Source organism: Ranitomeya variabilis, chromosome 3 (assembly GCF_051348905.1).
Source record: "Ranitomeya variabilis isolate aRanVar5 chromosome 3, aRanVar5.hap1, whole genome shotgun sequence".
Classification (NCBI taxonomy): domain Eukaryota; kingdom Metazoa; phylum Chordata; class Amphibia; order Anura; family Dendrobatidae; genus Ranitomeya; species Ranitomeya variabilis.
This window is the reverse complement of record NC_135234.1, coordinates 410948135-410970284: the sequence shown is the minus strand read 5'-3', so window position 1 is coordinate 410970284 and position 22150 is coordinate 410948135. Positions and strand designations below refer to the sequence as shown.

At 43.1% G+C, this 22150-nt stretch overlaps 1 protein-coding gene and 1 non-coding gene across 4 annotated transcripts in view; both read left to right on the top strand.

Annotated features, from left to right (window-relative positions):
* LOC143816186 (chymotrypsinogen 2-like) overlaps nucleotides 1-22150 on the top strand; it is a 54329-nt gene that overhangs the window by 15065 nt on the left and 17114 nt on the right. For 2 of the 3 annotated variants that reach the window (XM_077296272.1, XM_077296271.1), the window contains exons 2-6: nucleotides 4247-4359; nucleotides 4679-4799; nucleotides 11966-12186; nucleotides 13368-13435; nucleotides 13551-13699. In XM_077296272.1, the coding sequence (XP_077152387.1) occupies nucleotides 4309-4359; nucleotides 4679-4799; nucleotides 11966-12186; nucleotides 13368-13435; nucleotides 13551-13699 (610 nt within the window). In that variant the 5' untranslated portion in view covers nucleotides 4247-4308. The remainder of the gene's footprint in view (nucleotides 1-4246; nucleotides 4360-4678; nucleotides 4800-11965; nucleotides 12187-13367; nucleotides 13436-13550; nucleotides 13700-22150) is intronic. The other variant, XM_077296273.1, reaches the window with a different exon arrangement.
* LOC143763220 (small nucleolar RNA U3) lies at nucleotides 19664-19881 on the top strand. The gene has a single exon (XR_013212304.1). It is a non-coding gene; the product is annotated as a small nucleolar RNA U3 (small nucleolar RNA).

Sequence of the window (22150 nt, the reverse complement as noted above, 5' to 3'; positions counted from 1 at the left end):
TATGACATGTGAGTGCTCAGGCCACTGATTGGCAGCAGTGGTCACATGCTTCCCACTTGTAACCAAAGACTGGGAGGACAACTAGTGCTTCTACACTTAGGGAAAAAGGAGATGACTATAGTTTTTATTATCGGTGGCTTCAAATTTTGTTTTTCAAAGCCTGGACTACACCTTTAAAGATTAACTTTTACTGGAACTAACATTATCGTGTCTCCAAATTTATCTCCCATGTCTCTTTACTGCATTTGGAAGTTTTTTTAGGTATTAAAAAAAAATTGGGAACTGTTCTTGGTCTTGTTCAATTGGAATTATTTTATTTTTCTACTATTTTCTACTACTATTATTTTTATTTTTTCTTATCTATTTATATAATTTACTGTGACTTGCTGTGATGGTGTGATATGTTATGTGGGTATCATTTTGTGTATATTTAAATTTTACTGATTTTCATAGTGTTCTCTTGTTGCCCTGTATCATTCCGTGTATTCCCCATATTGTCTAGAGTCTCAATTACCTTCCAACAGGCTGATAATTGAATTAGCTCACCTACTGTCTGCAGCCTCACTGTATCTATGCCTCTTGATGACCCCCTGTAGTGCCTTAATCCCTGAGGCACCTTTGTCAGGTCTGGGAGGCCTGAAAACCACCCCAACCTGTCTGACTACCCCTGGACATAAGAAGGGGGCTGGGGAGGACAGGAGCTGGGAAGTCAGATCCTGTGTGGAACTATGATGTGATCACAGCACCTCAGAGAGAAAGAAGAATATATGGACTATGTTATCCTCTGTCTGCTGGATTGTTGGACTCTCATCTCCCAGGGCTTTTATCCTCTTACTGAACTGCATTTGGCTTCTGGACTATCTTATCCTTTGTGTGGTGGATCGTATATGGACCTTTCGTATTTTTGCCTAAATAAAGGTCTTTGAATTGTTCACTATTCTCTTGCTCTGTTGATTGTGTGATACCAGAGAAGGACCCTGTGACACTTGCATATATGTATGCAGAAACTTTGCATTGTAAGGCCTGTTTCACCTTGCCGTAATTTTGATCTGAATAACATTGGAGTTGTACAGTGCCGAAAAGTGTATATAGCCCCCCAATACAGTTGTAGGCATCTCACTTCATATGTAGCCTTTCAATCAGTCGCTGTCTTTGGAGAATATGATTAGAATACATTCTGTGCCTTCAACTTCATGTGCTCTATTGAATACTATTTTTCTCTATGTTCTAAATGGATTTAAAATTCAGTAGTAATTTCTTAGTGTGTTTTTACCTTATTTCTAGCTTTGTTTTTTATGATACCAAGCTCTCGGCTCTTGTACAGACAGAGATGTAAAAGTTAACAAGATGGATAACTATAGTGTACCACGGAAGGGAGTTTAGGAACAAACAGCATTCCGCTATGCATGATGACCTATCCTTCAAATATGGTTTCGGTAGAGAGGTCTAATGACCATTATAGGTTCTTCCTGCATTTTGTTATGTGGCAGTTTATGGAAAAAAAAATTCTGCATATATTTTATATATATAAATATATTTTTTTTATTCTAAAAACTGATTTAACGGAATACAATGGATACATGGTGGATACGATTTCCGTCTGTCTGTTCCTAAACCTATAATTTCTTTATTTATTTTTTTCCTTTTGAGAAAATAAATTAATTTTTATTAACATTTTTCACTGGAAGTGGATGCATTAAAAAAATCCTAAGGTGCTTAGCGCCACATTTGCTTGGAGTTTATTTTCCCTTTGTGTTCCTAAACCAGGACAGACAAATGTAATTCCCAAGCATAGCCTTAAAAAAATCTTCTCTATTCAGTATTAATACTTACTACAAAGTTCCATCTACAACTACATCTAGGAGTGACAACAGAACACAAGGTTTTGAAAATGCATCTCTGTGATAAAGCAGCTTCACACACGCTTCATATTAAATCAAGCATCTGCTGGAGTGGTGTGGGCACTGGAGACATGTTCTCAATGGTGAAGGATCAAGTGAACCTACTAGTGATGAGCAAACGTGTTTGGATAAATTGTTTTCCGAGCATGCTCGTGTGCTGAGTGTCTTCGGCGTTCTTGAAACATATTTTCAAGACCCCGCGGCTGCATGTCTCGCGACAGTTAGGGAATCCCTGTATGTATTTCCTGCTGTCTAAGAGCCACAATACATGCAACATATTACTAGAGCACGCCAAAGATGCTCGGCTAGCACCCAAGCGTGCTAACACCCTATCAGAGCACATTCGCTCATCACTACTCATCACTAGTACCCACCTATCTGCAAATCTGGTGGAGGCAGGCTCGGACTGGCCCATAGGGTAACAGGGGAATCCCCCGGTGGGCCCCTGTGCATATCTGGGCCCCGAACCCCACTATATGGGCAGTACTTGGCATAATTCACATGATTTCCTCTGTACAGAAAAAAGCAGCATCTCATAATTCATTAACCAAACTACCCAGTCTATTATTATATAGAGACATAGGTAAATTTGTGAATGAGGGTAGTGTAATATTTGTATGCAGGTGCAAAGTGGGCCCTCAAAGTCATTGTTACTGGTGGGCCCTTGGCATCCCAGTCCGACACTGGGTGGAGGTATCTGGGTTGGTGGATGCTAGGAGAATGCACAGTGTCAATGAGACTTATTTTTCAAATACTATTTATTAAAGAATATATACAGTAACAAAGGTGGCAACAGTGCACTCTCCGATGCTGCTAACAGGGGCAGCTTTTCCACTTAAGCATCAGAGACACTGTATCTGGCGGGATTCAATCAGCTCAGAGGGGCGCTTGCAAGCTGTGTATCAAACAGTGTAAAGCACATGCTCCTTGCCTAGAAATCCAGCCACTCACAGTAACCTGGGCAAAAAGCTGTACACTACAGAATTAAAAAAATCCTCCGTTCTTGAGAACAGAGAGGATTTTTAATAAGAGGTAAATTGCAAAGTTACTTGTTTATACAAGCACTTCACAATTTCAATAGTGATGAGAGCGCGTGCTTGGATAAGGTGTAATCCGAGCACTCTCGTGTCCTAATTGAGCATTTTCGTCATGCTCAAAAAAATGCTCAAGTGGCCTCGGCTGCATGTCTCGCGACTATTCAATAGCCACAACACTTGCAGATTCCCTGTTTGCTAGGCAATCCCTACATGTGTTGTGGCTATTGAATAGTTCCGAGACATGCAGCCGAGGCGACTTGAGCATTTTTTTGAGCACGACGAAAATGCTCAATTAGGACACGAGAGTGCTCGGATTACACCTTATCCAAGCACGTTCGCTCATCACTACATTTTAACCATTAATGAACATTAGACAAGCTCTTTAAAGATGATTAGCATTGAAGTTGTTCCAATGTAACAACCTCTGCAATGTCTCCTTGAATTATATGGATGTTATCTCTATGTAAACGAGGATACAGCAGTTCAGGAGGATGTCACGTGCCCATTCATTTGAATAACCAGCACTTTATTTATTTATTTTACTCATTTATATAGCACCATTAATTCCACAGTGCTTTACATACATTATCGGCACATTATGAAACATTTTCACAAAGGCAGGCTCCTTTTGGAAAGGTATACGAGAGATAAAGTAAGCTGTGACTCGGTTTAACCTTCCAGAGCCATAAGGGGCAACTTAATGTCAGGAAACAGGACCTTCAACGATGCAAGAAGACTCATGGACTAATGAATGTGTACCAAAGCTCCAAAACACAAATGGTAAAATCCAGCACAGGAAAAGATGTTCCATAAAATCCAAATTCTTTATTTAGTCAGAGTATAAAAATACCACATAGGTGTTACAGTTAGCAAGAGTAGGTAGCTATATTTCGGTTAAGCGCACCAATAGTCATGGCTGCATTAGATATACCACAAACATATTTATAAAAAAGCTGACCAATGAACGATGGAGAAAAGTACTGTGGAACCACGTTATGACACGTTAAAATCATATATACCTATTCTGATCCAGGGACCAGTCCTATACTTACTGCACATATAAAGGACATGATTAGACGTTACTGTATGAGGAGGATCCACGTGCAGGTTCTGTGTCATCAGCAACTGCGGCGCCCCTTTATGGTGCATTTTTAATCTGACAAAAATAAAACTTTGGGGGTTTTATGGAACTTCTTTTCCGGTACTGGATTTTACCCCATGTCTTTCGGAAAGCCGTTGTCTTTATGAGAAAACCCTCTTTGAATTGTATAAGTATTCTGTTTTCTAACCTATTTTTTCTTTTAAAAGATGAAAAGAAAAATTTTGATTGGAAAAGATAGAAGTGCGTTCCTAGCAATCTGTTTTAAGTAATGGCTTTAATGACAGAAAAAGATGGAGATCAAAAGTTACTGCATAAGAAGGTATGAAATAAAATTCTCAGATTGCCGAACTTGTGAGACGACTAATGGCCATTACTGCATTCAACTTTTACCTACAATATCATTTGACACTCATATTTTTCGAATTTATTTATGTCCAAAAGATAGAAAATAGTACAATTAAAGGGGCACTTTGATTTGATCAACTTATTATAATGAATAGTGATAACTGTTAGTTTGGTGCGGGGGCAATGGGACACACACCAAAATGATTGTATTTTACATATTCTAAGAGAAATTAATGTATGAGGCAACCCCAATATATATAATCTTTATAATATCTTCTAATCTTCTTTTCCAGCCAAGGACAATATGCTGCAGTTGTTGCGCCTGCTGCTGTTCCCACTGCATTCAGTGCCTGAGTGGATTCTTTTTTCTTCTAGCAATAGCTGGTCTGGTTTTATGTGCAAGGTTTTTCTTGGGTAAGTAGGAAATATAAAACTTAAATTTACTAAAACAAACAAGCTATTAGCACTTTCTCCACTTCTACATTGAGTCTTGTTTCCAGGTACGTTATGCACATCCTTACCTATGAGCTAAATATCCCACGAATAATAATGAATTTATTGCACGTGGCACCTTTTCTTCTGGGATCCAATACAATTTATGAGCATTTATTGGACATTTATGATATTTGTTATGTTCAAGTGTAAAATAGACACATAACGCCAATCTATTGCGTACTCCTTTTTTTATTGTTTAAAGTCAGCATTGCTGGAAAGTTGAACACTATCAACTAAGGCCCAATTGCAAGTTCAATAATCTACAAACAGGTATTTAAAAGAACACTCATTATTAAAGGGAATATGCTGGTAGGTTTTTTTTTTGCTATGTATTCTGAGAGTATCATGATGCAGAGACCCTGATTCCAGTGATGTCATACTTATTGGTCTGCTTGATTATCACTAGAGGACTAGATGTCTCATGCCATGTAGTCCTCCATATTCACACTGTCCCCACCACTTTTTGGCACCTCTTTATATACAGTACACACAGAAAGTTGCCAATCAGTGTTGTTTGTTGTGAATTTGGATTCTGGGCTCCCCCGGTGGCCGCTTGTGGAATTGGACTTGTCATCCTCTTTCCTGTTTCACCTGGTTCCATCAGTAGTGGGTGTCGCTATTTAAGCTCATTTCTCTGGTGGTTTCTTGCCGGTCAACAATGTTATCTGATGCCTCTCAGTGCTTGTTCCTGCTTCTAGACAACTACTAGATAAGTTGGACTTTTGTCCATGTTTCGTTTTGCCTATTTGTTCCAGTTCACAGCTGAAGTTTTGTTACTGTGTCTGGAAAGCTCTCGTTGATCAGGGATTGCTACTCTGGCGTTATGAGTTAATGCCAGAGTTTAAGGTAATCTCTGGATGGTGTTTTGTTAGTGTTTTTCTGCTGACCATGAAAGTATACTATCTGTCTTCTGCTATCTAGTAAGCGGACCTCAAATTTGCTAAGACTATTTTCCTGCTGCGTTTGTTGTTTCATCTGAACTCACCGTCATTATATGTGGGGGGCTACTGTCTTCTTTGGAATATTTCTCTAGAGGTGAGCCAGGTCTTATATTTCCCTCTGCTAGCTATTTAGGTCTTAGGCCAGAGCTGGGCATCTAGCGATAAATAGGAAATGCTACCTGGCTATTTCTAGTTGCGCGGCAGGCTTAGTTCATGGTCAGTATAGTTCCATCTTCCGAGAGCTTGTCCCTCTATAGGCTTGCTATGATCTCTGCCTGCAGAGATCATGACAGTTTGACCGGCCAATAAAGTGTTAAAGACCCAGGTTGAGAAAGGAGAGTTATAAGAAGTCTGCTGGAAATTTTTTTTTTTTTTTTTTTTTTTCCCTCCAGTCTGCCTTGCTGCAGTCTTTTTCCTCTCTCTCCTCCTAATCTCTGTATGGCTCTGTGTGCACCTGACAATAATGGATCTCCAGAGTGTAACTGCGGGTTTGAATAATCTCATCACGAAAATACAAAATTTACAAGATTTTGTGGTACATGCTCCGGTATCTGACCCGAGAATTCCTTTGCCGGAGTTCTTCACAGGGAATAGAGCTAGCTTCCAGAATTTCCAAAATAATTGTAAGCTTTATTTGTCCCTGAAGTCTCGTTCAGCTGGAGACCCTGCTCAGCAGGTTAGGATTGTGATTTCCTTGCTCAGGGGTGACCCTCAAGATTGGGCCTTCTCATTGCCAGCAGGGGATCCTGCGTTACGCGATGTGGATGCGTTTTTTCTGGCCTTGGGCTTGCTTTATGAGGAACCTCATTTGGAACTTCAGGCAGAAAAAACTTTGATGGCACTATCTCAGGGGCAAGACGAAGCTGAAGTTTTCTGCCAAAAATTCCGTAAATGGTCTGTGCTTACTCAGTGGAATGAGTGCGCCTTGGCGGCAACTTTCAGAGAAGGTCTCTCTGATGCCGTTAAGGATGTTATGGTGGGGTTCCCTGTGCCTGCAGGTCTGAATGAGTCCATGACAATGGCTATTCAGATTGATAGGCGTCTGCGGGAGCGCAAACCGGTGCACCATCTGGCGGTGTCTATGGAAAAGACGCCAGAAAGTATGCAGTGTGATAGAATTCTGTCCAGGAGCGAGCGACAGAATTTTAGACGGAAGAATGGATTGTGTTTCTATTGTGGGGATTCTACTCATGTTATATCAGCATGCTCTAGGCGTACAAAGAAGCTTGATAAGTCTGTTTCCATTGGCACCATTCAGTCTAAGTTTATTTTGTCTGTAACCCTGATTTGCTCTTTGTCATCCATTGCCACGGACGCCTATGTTGACTCTGGCGCCGCTCTGAGTCTTATGGATTGGTCCTTTGCCAATCGTTGTGGTTTTGATTTAGAGCCTTTGGAGACTCTTATTCCTCTGAAGGGGATTGACTCCACCCCATTGGCTAATAATAAACCACAATACTGGACACAAGTAACCATGCGTATCAATCCGGATCACCAGGAGATTATTCGTTTCCTGGTGCTGTATAATTTACATGACGATTTGGTACTGGGATTGCCATGGTTGCAGTCTCACAACCCAGTCTTGGACTGGAGAGCAATGTCTGTGTTGAGCTGGGGATGTAAGGGTATTCATGGGGACTTACCTTTGGTTTCTATTTCGTCGTCCATTCCCTCTGAAGTCCCTGAGTTCCTCTCTGATTATCAAGACGTCTTTGACGAACCCAAGCTTGGGTCGTTACCTCCGCACCGTGAGTGCGATTGTGCCATAGATTTGATACCGGGTTGTAAATATCCAAAGGGTCGTCTGTTTAATCTGTCTGTGCCGGAACATGCTGCTATGCGGGAATATATAAAGGAGTCTTTGGAAAAGGGACATATTCGTCCATCTTCTTCTCCCTTGGGAGCCGGGTTTTTCTTTGTCTCAAAAAAGGACGGCTCTTTGAGACCATGTATTGATTATCGGCTTCTGAATAAGATCACTGTTAAGTATCAATACCCATTGCCATTGCTTACTGATTTGTTTGCTCGTATAGAGGGTGCTAAGTGGTTCTCTAAAATTGATCTTCGTGGGGCGTATAATTTGGTGCGGATCAGGCAGGGGGATGAGTGGAAGACCGCATTTAATACGCCCGAGGGCCACTTTGAGTATTTGGTCATGCCTTTTGGTCTTTCTAATGCCCCTTCAGTTTTCCAGTCTTTTATGCATGATATTTTCCGCGATTTTCTGGATAAGTTTATGATAATATATCTGGATGATATTCTGATTTTTTCTGATGACTGGGACTCTCATGTCCAGCAGGTCAGGAGAGTTTTTCAGGTTCTGCGGTCTAATTCTTTGTGTGTGAAGGGGTCTAAGTGCGTTTTTGGGGTCCAGAAAATTTCCTTTTTGGGGTATATTTTTTCTCCCTCTTCCATTGAGATGGATCCCGTCAAGGTGCAAGCTATTTGTGACTGGACTCAGCCCTCCTCTCTTAAGGGTCTTCAGAGATTTTTGGGCTTTGCCAACTTTTACCGCCGATTTATTGCTGGTTTTTCGGATGTCGTTAAACCACTGACTGATTTGACCAGACAAGGCGCTGATGTTGCTAATTGGTCCCCTCATGCTGTAGAGGCCTTTCAGGAGCTTAAGCGCCGTTTTGCCTCTGCCCCTGTGTTGCGTCAGCCTGATGTGAATCTGCCTTTTCAGGTTGAGGTTGACGCTTCGGAGATCGGAGCTGGGGCAGTGTTGTCGCAGAAAGGTTCCGACTGCTCCGTCATTAGGCCTTGTGCCTTCTTTTCTCGCAAATTTTCGCCCGCAGAGCGGAATTATGATGTTGGGAATCGGGAGCTTTTGGCCATGAAGTGGGCGTTTGAGGAGTGGCGCCATTGGCTCGAGGGGGCTAGGCATCAGGTGGTGGTATTGACTGACCACAAAAATTTGATTTATCTTGAGACTGCCAGACGCCTGAATCCTAGACAGGCGCGCTGGTCTTTATTTTTTTCTCGCTTTAATTTTGTGGTGTCATACCTACCGGGTTCTAAGAATGTTAAGGCAGATGCCCTTTCTAGGAGTTTTGACCCGGACTCTCCTGGTAATTCTGAACCCACAGGTATCCTTAGGGAGGGAGTAATTTTGTCGGCCGTTTCTCCTGATCTGCGGCGGTCCTTGCAAGAGTTTCAGGCGGATCGACCGGATCGTTGTCCGCCTGATAGACTGTTTGTTCCGGATGATTGGACCAGCAGAGTCATCTCTGAGGTACATTCTTCTGCATTGGCAGGTCATCCCGGAATTTTTGGTACCAGGGATTTGGTGGCAAGATCCTTCTGGTGGCCTTCCCTGTCACGAGATGTGCGAGTCTTTGTGCAGTCATGTGACGTTTGTGCTCGGGCCAAGTCTTGTAGTTCTCGGGCTAGCGGACTGCTGTTGCCCTTGCCTATTCCTAAGAGGCCTTGGACACACATCTCGATGGATTTTATTTCAGATCTGCCTGTTTCCCAGAAGATGTCTGTCATCTGGGTGGTCTGTGACCGTTTCTCTAAAATGGTCCATTTGGTTCCTCTGCCCAAGTTGCCTTCTTCTTCTGAGTTGGTTCCTCTGTTTTTTCAGAATGTTGTCCGATTGCACGGTATTCCTGAGAATATTGTTTCTGACAGAGGTACCCAATTTGTGTCTAGATTTTGGCGGGCATTCTGTGCTAGGATGGGCATAGATTTGTCTTTTTCATCTGCTTTTCACCCTCAGACTAATGGCCAGACCGAGCGGACTAATCAGACCCTGGAGACATATCTGAGGTGTTTTGTCTCTGCTGACCAGGATGATTGGGTTGCTTTTTTGCCATTGGCAGAGTTCGCCCTCAATAATCGGGCCAGCTCTTCCACCTTGGTGTCCCCGTTTTTCTGTAATTCGGGGTTTCACCCTCGATTTTCCTCCGGTCAGGTGGAATCCTCGGATTGTCCTGGAGTGGATGCGGTGGTGGAGAGATTGCATCACATCTGGGGGCAGGTTATGGACAATTTGAAGTTGTCCCAGGAGAAGACTCAGCGTTTTGCCAACCGTCATCGTCGTGTTGGTTCTCGGCTTTGTGTTGGAGATTTGGTGTGGTTGTCTTCTCGTTTTGTCCCTATGAGGGTCTCTTCTCCTAAGTTTAAACCTCGGTTCATCGGCCCTTATAGAATATTGGAGATTCTTAATCCTGTTTCTTTCCGTTTGGACCTCCCTGCGTCCTTTTCCATTCATAACGTTTTTCATCGGTCGTTATTGCGCAGGTATGAGGTACCTGTTGTACCTTCAGTTGAGCCTCCTGCTCCGGTGTTGGTTGAGGGTGAGTTGGAGTACGTTGTGGAGAAAATTTTGGACTCTCGTGTTTCCAGACGGAGACTCCAGTATCTGGTCAACTGGAAGGGTTACGGCCAGGAGGATAATTCTTGGGTCAATGCATCTGATGTTCATGCTTCTGATCTTGTTCGTGCCTTCCATAGGGCTCATCCTGGTCGCCCTGGTGGATCTGGTGAGGGTTCGGTGCCCCCTCCTTGAGGGGGGGGTACTGTTGTGAATTTGGATTCTGGGCTCCCCCGGTGGCCGCTTGTGGAATTGGACTTGTCATCCTCTTTCCTGTTTCACCTGGTTCCATCAGTAGTGGGTGTCGCTATTTAAGCTCATTTCTCTGGTGGTTTCTTGCCGGTCAACAATGTTATCTGATGCCTCTCAGTGCTTGTTCCTGCTTCTAGACAACTACTAGATAAGTTGGACTTTTGTCCATGTTTCGTTTTGCCTATTTGTTCCAGTTCACAGCTGAAGTTTTGTTACTGTGTCTGGAAAGCTCTCGTTGATCAGGGATTGCTACTCTGGCGTTATGAGTTAATGCCAGAGTTTAAGGTAATCTCTGGATGGTGTTTTGTTAGTGTTTTTCTGCTGACCATGAAAGTATACTATCTGTCTTCTGCTATCTAGTAAGCGGACCTCAAATTTGCTAAGACTATTTTCCTGCTGCGTTTGTTGTTTCATCTGAACTCACCGTCATTATATGTGGGGGGCTACTGTCTTCTTTGGAATATTTCTCTAGAGGTGAGCCAGGTCTTATATTTCCCTCTGCTAGCTATTTAGGTCTTAGGCCAGAGCTGGGCATCTAGCGATAAATAGGAAATGCTACCTGGCTATTTCTAGTTGCGCGGCAGGCTTAGTTCATGGTCAGTATAGTTCCATCTTCCGAGAGCTTGTCCCTCTATAGGCTTGCTATGATCTCTGCCTGCAGAGATCATGACAGTTGTTGCTGCATTTATACAGAATTCAGCATTCAAAGAACCGATAGATCTGATAGCTGATAAAACAGTGATTTTATCAAAACTGCCCCAAGCAGCTCTCTGACACATTCTGGAATTAGGGTCTCTGCCCCTTCATCATGCTGTGCTCAGATTACAAAGCAAAAATCAGGTGACAAATTCCCTTTAAATTATCAGTGGATGCATGAGCAAAATTTGGGTTTGGGCCACTCCATTGGAAATCTTCCTTCGTGAACGCTTTTCTAGATTTTTCTTCATTACTTAAAAGAACAAAACAGAGAAAATGTGTTTCTTTCTGGGCCCGTGCATGACTGTATTTTCAAAGTTATTCAATGGGGCTGTGCAGATGTCGATTTTTTTCATGAGACATGAAACAAAAGTCGTAGCATGCACTGGTTTCTTCTGTAAATCGGATGAGGCGCATCCAAGCCTATGGGTACGCATAAAAAAATTAATAAATAAATCGGATGCCATACGGAGCCACAGGATAGCATCTATTTTTTACGGATACATTGCAAATCCGTAAGATAGGAAGTTGTAAATTGTCTTGTAAATGATTAATAGCTGCTGATGTAAAAAAACGGATTGTGTATGGATGACAAGGGAGAAAAGGCTGACAATGGTAATATTACTACTGGGCAGCACCAAGCAGTAAAACGGCTTCAACAGTATAGGGGATTAGGCTGTATGCCACGATCAGATTAACCCCTGACATCACAACACCTAGGGTGGCCATTCACCCTTACAGTCATGTACAATAATGGTGTGTCTGCACCCATATTAAATCAATGACTTCACTGACTTTTCATTTTCTCCTGTAGGCCTCTGACAAATGTCGAATTATAAGAAATACTAAGACAATGTTAGCATTATTTTATCTTGCAGAGTTTCCAGTGATTATGAATGGCTTCAGAAACACCTGGAATTACACTGAGGAAACAGTTGATGCATCGCTTGCTGACTCAGGAACAAGCCAACCTGCTTCCACCCAGACATGCAGAATGTTTGTGGGCTCCTTTACATTAACAAATGAAGTGTACCTACCACCGTATAATGATACATCATCTGCTGACTTCCAGAAGATTGCTCAGCGCCTACAAACTACGGTAAGCTGACCGTCCCCATACTATCTGTACATGGACCATATGTTGTATAGACAAAAAAAAGGGCAGGTAGTCAGCTCACAGATGAATTATTTCCCAATTTTTTCCATAGCAGGAACCTTACTGAGATATATGTAAGAGGGAGTATATCTAAGTGTGGGTAACAAAGAGATAGAAGTAGATGGTATGAGAAGTAAGGCAAGCAATAATGTTATATCTACACTAAAATCAAAATTAAAGTTAGATTTCACTAAACATAATAAATACCCACATGACTCCAATACTGCAGCAAGGTGATTAAGGAGTCCCACTGCACCAAACGCGCGTTTCGCAAGGAATGCTTCATCCAGGGGTGACAAAGAATTCCTTGCGAAACATTTAGTGAGATCTGACTTTAATTTTGATTTGAATTTTATGTAGGATTCTTACCTAGATATACAAATATCAATTGCCTTAATTCTCTTACCATCTACTTATATCTCTTTGGTACCCGCATTTAGATATACTCCCTCTTACATATATCTGTATAAGGTTCTTACTATGGCTTAATTTCTGCCTTCTGGTGCCCCCCGTTTTCTTATTACCTGTGGAGTCTCATTTTTCTTATATGTTCTTTAATTATTGTGTTTTCTATATACTAATAAAAATTTGAGTATGATTTGAATGGCTTCCATTTTTTCCTTATTGGTGTTACAAATAAATGTAAGACAAATATAGACTGTATTCCCCTTGGTTGTGTATGTATTGGAGGCTGGAAAATTGGTGAATACAGAAAGAAAAATGCATCTTTTGTGTAGATTGCTGGAAATGAATACAGGATTGAAATGTTCCCAGTCATGAGCTTTCAAGGCAGAACAAAAAGAGCTGTCTGTGGAAATGGGCTCGACTATGTGATACGGGCAGGTGCATTACATCCAAGCCAGGTCAAAGTAATTACAGAGCTGTACTGAATCCTGGCTCTAGTAATCCTATTCACCTATTACCAGATTAATACAGAAAAAATAAAATAAATGTGCAATGAATGAGATCTGGCATGTCTGGCCCTTGTCACCTGGCACACAGTGTAGCCTTATTATCATTCTATTTACGCCTTCCATTTGTGTCCATTGTTTTATTATAGGTTTACTATTGTAAAGTGCAGAATATGTTGAAATGACAGAACTAAAAAAATTTTTTTTTTTCAGATAAATATGTCATTAAATAATAGTCTGCTGACAGGGAGCTACAGAAATGCATTGGTCTTCCTGCTAAGGTAAAGGTCCCAATATACACTATAAATGAGGACACCATCTTGGTTGCATGTACAAGAAAACAAACTAGTAGGTGACATGGCTGACCAGTGACGTGTGTTACATGTCTTGTTTCAGACCTAACCCCACCACGGCACATTTCCAGCTGCTGTTTTGCAATGATAATGCTACAATAAGTGGGATTAAGGCTGACACCGTGGTACAGGTTCTAGGAAATAACAGCACTGCCAGTATATCGACTAGCGTGGACAGCATCACAGTAGGAGGTAATAACACATTTTAATAAAATAAGAATCGAAAAGTACGGTAAGTAAAGGTCACCAAGACCACTGTGAGAAGTATGCCGCTGACAAGATCACACTGTATATATCAGTGCAATGGCACCTGATCTTCAGATGTGTTGGATGCAGAATAAATGGGCAATCAAAAAGATCTTAGGGCCAAATGTGATAGCTGGACAACGAAGTCAGAAGATCTCCAAAATGACAGATATTGTGGGATGATACTAGAATGCAGCTGCAAAAAGTGGTCATGCTGAACCCTGTCCACCGAAATAACCACCATCGAGTGGAGAGGAATGGAAGACGGTGGCCTACTCTGATGAATCACACATCACGTCTACAGATGGGTGTGCCACTTATCTGGGGAAAAGAAGGCACCATACCACATTCTAAGCAGAGGCAAAGGTACAGAGGTGCAGTGGATCAGCAGGTACTCCCAACCATGAGTAAGGCTCGTATGAGATAAAACGCGTAGGTCTTAGACACTGGTGGAGCCGCCATGTACTTTTACCTTGTTTTTCTACATTTTGGATTTTATTGCACATACCTGCTACTACGCTGGACCTCCTTTTGCCTCTGCTTACAGCCATCACATGGGCTTATCCATGTGAAGCAAACAGCAGGATCCATGCTGCATTGATACGGTGAGCTGACTCTCCTTCCCATTCCCCCTTTTTGTGTTCATAACACACTATGGGACAAAAGCAAGCAGGGGAGGCAGTGTAATAGCCTGTCATTCCTGCGGACGTTACTTTGACATGTCACCTGTATGGCAACAGTATTTACTCCACAGAATAATGTGTCATGTGGCAGAAAGTTAGAGAGGTTGTCCAGTGAAGAAACGTAACCACCTATTCAGAGATTAGGTGATAATCTAAAAATCGGTGGGAGTCCGACTGCAGGGACCTACACCAATAGGCAGGAAGAGCACTTTTATACCCATAAGAATGCAGTGCAAGTCTGTATGCCCAACTGCTGCTCCATTCACTCTCTGTTGGGCTGCTGCTTTTTCCGGTAGCGCCATAGGGAATGAACGGAGCCGCAGTCAAGCATACGCACTGCTGCTGCATGCTAAATGTCCTGTTATGTCATTCCCATTAGAAACCACAGTCAACAGTAAGTGCAAAGTCTAAGCCCCTCTAAACTCTCCCACCCACAATGTGATCATAAGGTGTTGATAGGCTGGAATAGGAACCAGGCTCCTATGTACAGTATGTGAGTCTAATCACACAGTAGATACATTCAGACACTGACTTCACCTCCTATAATGGGACATAGCATTGTAAACAATGTAACATTGTAGTTTAATTTGCTACAGATATTCTACTTGGAATTCACACCAAAAACCTTCCACTGCTGATCAGCTACATTATGGGATTGGATCTCATCACATCTACACTCAACTCCTGAAATTGCAACACCAAGCAGAAAAAAATCATAGAATTATGGGTATCAATGAGGTTATTAGGGATTGTTTGTGGAGTGCTCTGCCATGGCGAATCAACTTGGGCACACAAATCATCATGATCCTTGGACCATGGACTTGTTTTTCATTGAGCACATCTGGAACGTCGTTGGTGGGCATAGTGAGCTACCGCAACAGCTGTAGATGATTCTTGTGCCCAAGTGCATTCAGCATGGCAGAACATTGCTCAGACAACCAAGACCAACCTCACTGAGAACATGCAAAGAGTGTATTGGTGAGCAATACTGAGTAAACCAAGAGATTTTGAACATTTTGTTTAAAATTTGTCATCATTTGCATATCATTAACAGGTCTATCCATCCACCAATTTCCACAATTCCACAACTTCTTCATTGTTGAGGAGTGTTTATATAGGGCTCAATACAGCCAAGGGAATTTTGGTATGGCCAAGTTAACAATTACATTTAGGCCATACAGTCAAAGACGCTTTCCAGGATTTTGAAAGTTCTTCATGTAGGCTAATTTGAAGACAAACCCTTGACATTGCTCTGGGTTTGTGACTTGTTTTCGACTGGTTTGCAGAACAGAGCCTAAAGGAATTAGCATTTACGGGAACATAATAGTAGTATTCATTAAGATATGGATGATTCAGGATAGTGTGTGCTCTGGATGGTGCTGGTGTATTTGTAGCATTTATTATTTATAATGCATTTATTATTTATAATGACAACCTGATAATTGGAAATTGCTGCAAATTAAAAAAAAAAAAGGCCAGAAAAGTTCTGCAATTTACACTTGATGCCTTGGCCCTTTGCCTTGTACACAGAACTCGAGATTAGGGCTTCACTCAACCCTGATATTCATTACTTCAAGCAGCGCTCAGGCAGAAGGAGAAGTACAATACAGTATAAAAAAGTCAGGCTCGTGTTTTTTGCTGATTTTTTTAGTTTGGTGACATATTGTCCCATGGCTGCATTGCAGAAAAAAGTTACGGTATGTCCAACCAAATACCAAGGGCAGGAAACAATTTTACATATATTTGAGGCCAAAATCTTTTTCATCACTATAAGGTAAAAATGCCATATTTTGTGATTCTCTATGAAAATGGGTGGGAAGCACCACTTTGTTATCTTTGTCAACTGCGTGTTCTCCCCATTAGCGTAACGGAATGTAGTTTTTTGTACATGTTTTGTTTCATTTTTATCTGTTGTCATTTCTGTTTGAAAGCAGAAAATGTTTGTGAAGTGGTTTAATTCTAATTTTTAAAAAATATATGTAGCAATGCAGTAAAGGTAAAGTCCACTGTTTTTAAATGAGGTGTGAGTACTCCAGGGGGTACCCTACCCACCATGGCCGAGTATACAGCCTGCGCTGATCCTGTCGCTGTGCATGGTAGCCTGCGTGTGTAGCCCGTTACTCGTAGGCTGAATGTAGGTAGAGAGCATCGGAGGTGCAGGAGGTGTGGTGCCAATAAAGGGAAGGGGGGCGAGTCCTAAGACGTCAGTATACTGAGGCTTTGCACGTCATCAAACTAGGCAGGCTATTATATTGAAGGGTCCATAGATGTTGTTATGCTAGGATGAGGGTCTTATTATAATGGTCCTATGGATGTCATTATAGTAGGGTGCCTATTATAATAAGGTGGCTATAGAGGTCATTGTGCTGAGGATTCTTTCAACTTTGAACAGGTGAGGGATATTGTTGTTTTTTAGATTTGTTTGTTTACAGGGGACAATGGCTTCAGAGGATTAGGTGTTAAGGTGAGTATAAAGTGATTTTTTCATTTATTCTTAATTTTACACCTGAATGTAACTCTCAGCATTGTCCCCTGCTTGCGCTTGGGCTGGCCACAGACCTCCCAACCTGAATGCAACACCTTAAGGGCCCGTGCACATATGCAATATTTTTGGCCAGAGTGCAATCCGACAAAACATCAGATGGCACTCGGACCAATGGTATTTTATGGGGTTTTGCACATGTCCATTTTTTTCTGCAGTTGGCAATGCAAGTCAATAGGTCTGTAAAAAAAAAAATATCAAATTGCACTCTGATGCAATGCAAGGGCTGCCTGATTTTCGCAGACTGACAGATTGGAGAAGATAGAGAAATTATTTTTTCCATCTTCACCGCATCCAAGGAATTCGGATCAGCATAATTGGACCAATTTTTCTGGGATAAGTCGTGTGACACTTGGACCACAACTTACAGACATTTGTATACGGTCTAAAGCCTCATTCAGACATCAGTGATTTTTCTGGTATGCAGAAAAAAGTTCTGATTTTCACCAGTATTCCAGTATTTCTGGTGTGAGTTTCATCACAGCGCTCATTTTTACCAACAGGGTTTCATCAGGGAACTTCTTGTCTGAAAAAAAATATAAACACATTTTATATAACTTCTCTTATTCATTCTATTGTAAATCATTGATCGCATGTGGACTCATAGACTTGTATGAGTTATTCTGATCCATGACTTGCATCAAACACGGACGTATCTCTGTGATTTTTTTAGTCACACAATCTGTTAAAACACCCTGGCCATGTGAACAGCTCCATAGACAATAATGGGTAGGTGTACTATCCGTGCAAACTACAGATAAGACAAGTTTGTGAAAAACAGAGGTCTGGATGAAGCCTTCGGGTAAGGTTAGATGGTGCAGAAAAAACTATAGAGTAGCCATCAGCCAGTGAAGCGAGCACTGTTCTCCAAGGGACACAGCGGTTTCATCCACAAAACCACACAACTGACTGTAATGGTCGCATGGTTTTGCAAGTGAAACAGCTGTTCCCCTTCAAAATGAAATTATTAACAAGTGATCTGAAAACTGCAGTGTCTGACTGCCTCAGGTCTGGCCTAAGGGGCTGTTCACATGCCTGTGTATAAATCACAGACATGTCCCTTTTTTATTAAAGCACCAATACAATCCATGGATCTGTGAAAACCATGGTCCGCAAATGGATGGCAGCAGTTTACAATCTAAGATTAACATTGCAATGAACAGAAGAAGCTTTTTATCTGTATGTGCTAATAACTGAGGAAACCCCGATTGGTAAAAACTGACACATGGAGCGTGCAAGCCCTGATGACGCAAGGAGCGAGCAAGCGAATGACGCAAGCAAGCCCAGATGACGCAAGGAGCGAGCAAGCCCTGATGACTCACGGAGCGAGCAAGCCCTGATGACGCAAGGAGAGAGAAGCCCTGATGATGAAAGAAGCCCTGATGATGCAAGGAGAGCAAGCCCTGATGACTCATGGAGCGAGCAAGCCCTGATGACTCACGGAGCGAGCAAGCCCTGATGACGCAAGGAGCGAGCAAGCCCTGATGACGCAAGGTGCGAGCAAGCCCTGATGACTCACGGAGCGAGCAAGCCCTGATGACTCACGGAGCGAGCAAGCCCTGATGACGCAAGGAGCGAGCAAGCCCTGATGACGCAAGGAGCGAGCAAGCCCTGATGACGCAAGGGGCGAGCAAGCCCTGATGACTCACGGAGCGAGCAAGCCCTGATGACTCACGGAGCGAGCAAGCCCTGATGACGCAAGGAGAGAGAAGCCCTGATGACGCATTGTCATGTTATGTGTAAATTATGTGTAAATGAGAAACCATGGCAGTGTGACTGGGGCCTTTGCTGTGTGGAAGGAGCTCGGCGCCCGCACACCCGTGGTGGTCAGTCTGCAATAACCAGCAGTTCCCACCCCGGGTCCCAGCACGTGGTTGCCGTCACTGGCGCTATCGGGGCTTATTCCTGCGCACCCGCCCATGGGGCCAATGACGGCCATGAAGCCCATAGACTCCCTTGTGCTCCGGCTGACCTCCTAGTCGGCAGTGTGCGCCTCTCTGACACGGGCACTAATCTCAGGACATTTTTGTGGCATCCTCAAGAAAACAAGCGGACGCTGCGGACAGTCTCGTCAGACAGATCCGCCTGAATCCCGTTTTTGAGGCCTTCACATGGAACCGCTGAGCTGTGGCAAGCTGCGGAACAGCCGGGAGTACATGATGTCCCGACACTCCAGCTCCGGGTCACAACAACCATCGGGGAGATAAGGAAGCAAAGAACCGGACGGCCTGCCTGTATACCCATCGGTAAAACAGGAGCGGACCGCCCACCTCTCCGCCATCCGCAGCCATCATACTGCGCCAGCGCGTCAGCATCACACGACGTCACAGTACGCGCGCCGGCCGCACACGACCCCTGACCTCGTCCTACATTAATAAGCTACCACTTCCGCATGCGCCTGCGCACTTTCCCTAACCTGCAACTGCAGAAGGGAGTTTGATACTGCACCCCGATTGGTTGGTGGGCGTGTAATATGCAGATTTACAAGAAATGGTTTCTCCTTGCGTCTTAGAGCTTAGTTACTACATTTATTACTTTATAATCCGGTAATGAAGCACGGGGCTGTGCGCTGTGGGAGCGGAGCGGGCTGTGCGCCTACTAAGTAGGGGAACACAATGTTGTCTCTCCATGAGGTGCAGTGGTAGTGAGCAAGGTGTGGAGTGTGATGGCCGCGGGTTACAGGTTAAGACTATACTTTCAGGGATCATTTCTATAGTGTGTAACTTGAGAAATGTGCTCTAAAGTGTCCAAACTTCCCAACCACGAGGAGGAGCTGTAGTGATCTCTCCTGAGCGTGAAGTGAGCTCTCAGTTCTGCTTCATTGCAGGGGCTGATTGCTGGTGATGATCGTTCTCCTTCTCTTTTACAGAGAGGGTAGAGGGAGAGGTCACAAGCTGAGTGGCTGGGATGTTTTTTTCTACAAGTGAAAAATAGAGAAATAACTATGATCTTTATTTTTATATAGCGCTAACATATTCCGCAGCGCTTTACAATTTTGCACATATTATCATCGCTGTCCCCATTGGGGCTCACAATCTAAATTCCCTATCAGTATGTCTTTTGAATGTGGGAGGAAACCCACGCAAACACACGAACTCTTTGCAGATGTTGTCCTGAGTGGGATTAGAACCCAGGACTCCAGCGCTGCAAGGCTGCTGTGCTAACCACTGCGCCACCGTGCTGCCGAGAAAGATGATGTAGTATTATGTAAACTTTACGGATATATTGTCTGTGTAAGTACAAGACTGCTTTTATAGTATTTAACTCTGAGCAGCGCTTCCTTTGGCGTCCTGTGTGATCAGATCCCACCAATGTATGTAAGGCTACGTTCACATTTGCGTTGTGCGCCGCAGCGTCGGCGCCGCAGCGCACAACGCAAACAAAAACGCAGCAAAACGCATGCACAACGCTGCGTTTTGCGCCGCATGCGTCGTTTTTTTCATTGAATTTGGACGCAGCAAAAATGCAACTTGCTGCGTCCTCTGCGCCCCGACGCGGGCGCCGCAGCGACGCATGCGGCGCAAAACGCAAGTGCGCCGCATGTCCATGCGCCCCCATGTTAAATATAGGGGCGCATGACGCATGCGGCGCCGCTGCGGCGCCCGACGCTGCGGCGCTGGCCGCAAATGTGAACGTAGCCTTAGGTATTTCTGTGGGATTCTTCCAGCTTTGCTCATACTGACAGGGAATTTAGACTGTGGACCTCAATGGGGGCAGGAATGACATCTGCAAGGCGCTGTGGAGTCTGGTGGTGTTATATAAGGGCAGGTGCGGACAGGGCCGTATAGTTGATCCGAGTGTCATCCTACAAGACATCAGGTTGCACCCGAATTAATGTTAGTCTATGGAGCCACGCCGTATATCCAAGTTTGATCTGATCTTAGGATCGCACTCAGCTATGACACTCATCGAAGTGTGTGGAAACCATCGGACTGCAGTCAGATGACATCTGACTGCAGTCTGACTTCTGCACACTGACACAATCGAGAAGATGGAGAAATTCAGTGTGCTCTGATTTTCTCATGCAAGAGAATCAACTCAAACGCTGATCAGAGTGTCATCAGCATAACCGGCCCGATTCTCTCCGATGAGAAACTCTACAGCCGTCTGCACCTGCCTTAAGCTAGTAAAATAAATATATAAATTGGTGCATAAGTTACTAAACACACTTATTGCATTTTTTTAATTAAAGGGAATTTGTCACCTTGAAAAATGCTGTTTACCTGAATATACAGGGTTAGGCTGCCGTCACACTATCAGTAGTTGGTCAGTATTTTACCTCAGTATTTGTAAGCCAAAACCAGGAGTGGGACAATTAGAGGAAAAGTATAATAGAAACATCTGCACCACTTCTGTATTTATCACCCACTCCTGGTTTTGGCTTACAAATACTGAGGTAAAATACTGTCCACATACTGCTAGTGTGACGGCAGCCTTAGTGTGCATGTAAATAGCATTACGTAGCACGGCTACGGAGAGCCATTGGCTTTTATTAATAAGTGATGGCTTCCAGTGAGCCGCGGCTGTAAACACGCCCTGGAACAGTCAATCACAGTGCCAAGGCCATGATCACAGTATAGGGAGCTGTAGCCTCTCCCGTACACGACCCCATTCATAAAAGAGGCTCCCAGGATGAAATCTATGCAGAGTCTCTCAGTAGACAGCAATGTCACACTATGTGCCTGCAGATTAACCCTATGCCTGCAGGCATATACCATTTTACAAAGTGACATGTTCCTGGGACTCTTTCATCAGCAAAATACAGAGGCTTATTCAATATGCTGTCCAACAATAATACTGCTCTCGTGAGTATGGAGGTAGGATGACGCTCGGACCAACTACAGGTCCTTCTCAAAAAATTAGCATATAGTGTTAAATTTCATTATTTACCATAATGTAATGATTACAATTAAACTTTCATATATTATAGATTCATTATCCACCAACTGAAATTTGTCAGGTCTTTTATTGTTTTAATACTGATGATTTTGGCCTACAACTCCTGATAACCCAAAAAACCTGTCTCAATAAATTAGCATATCAAGAAAAGGTTCTCTAACCGACCTATTACCCTAATCTTCTGAATCAACTAATTAACTCTAAACACATGCAAAAGATACCTGAGGCTTTTAAAAACTCCCTGCCTGGTTCATTACTCAAAACCCCCATCAT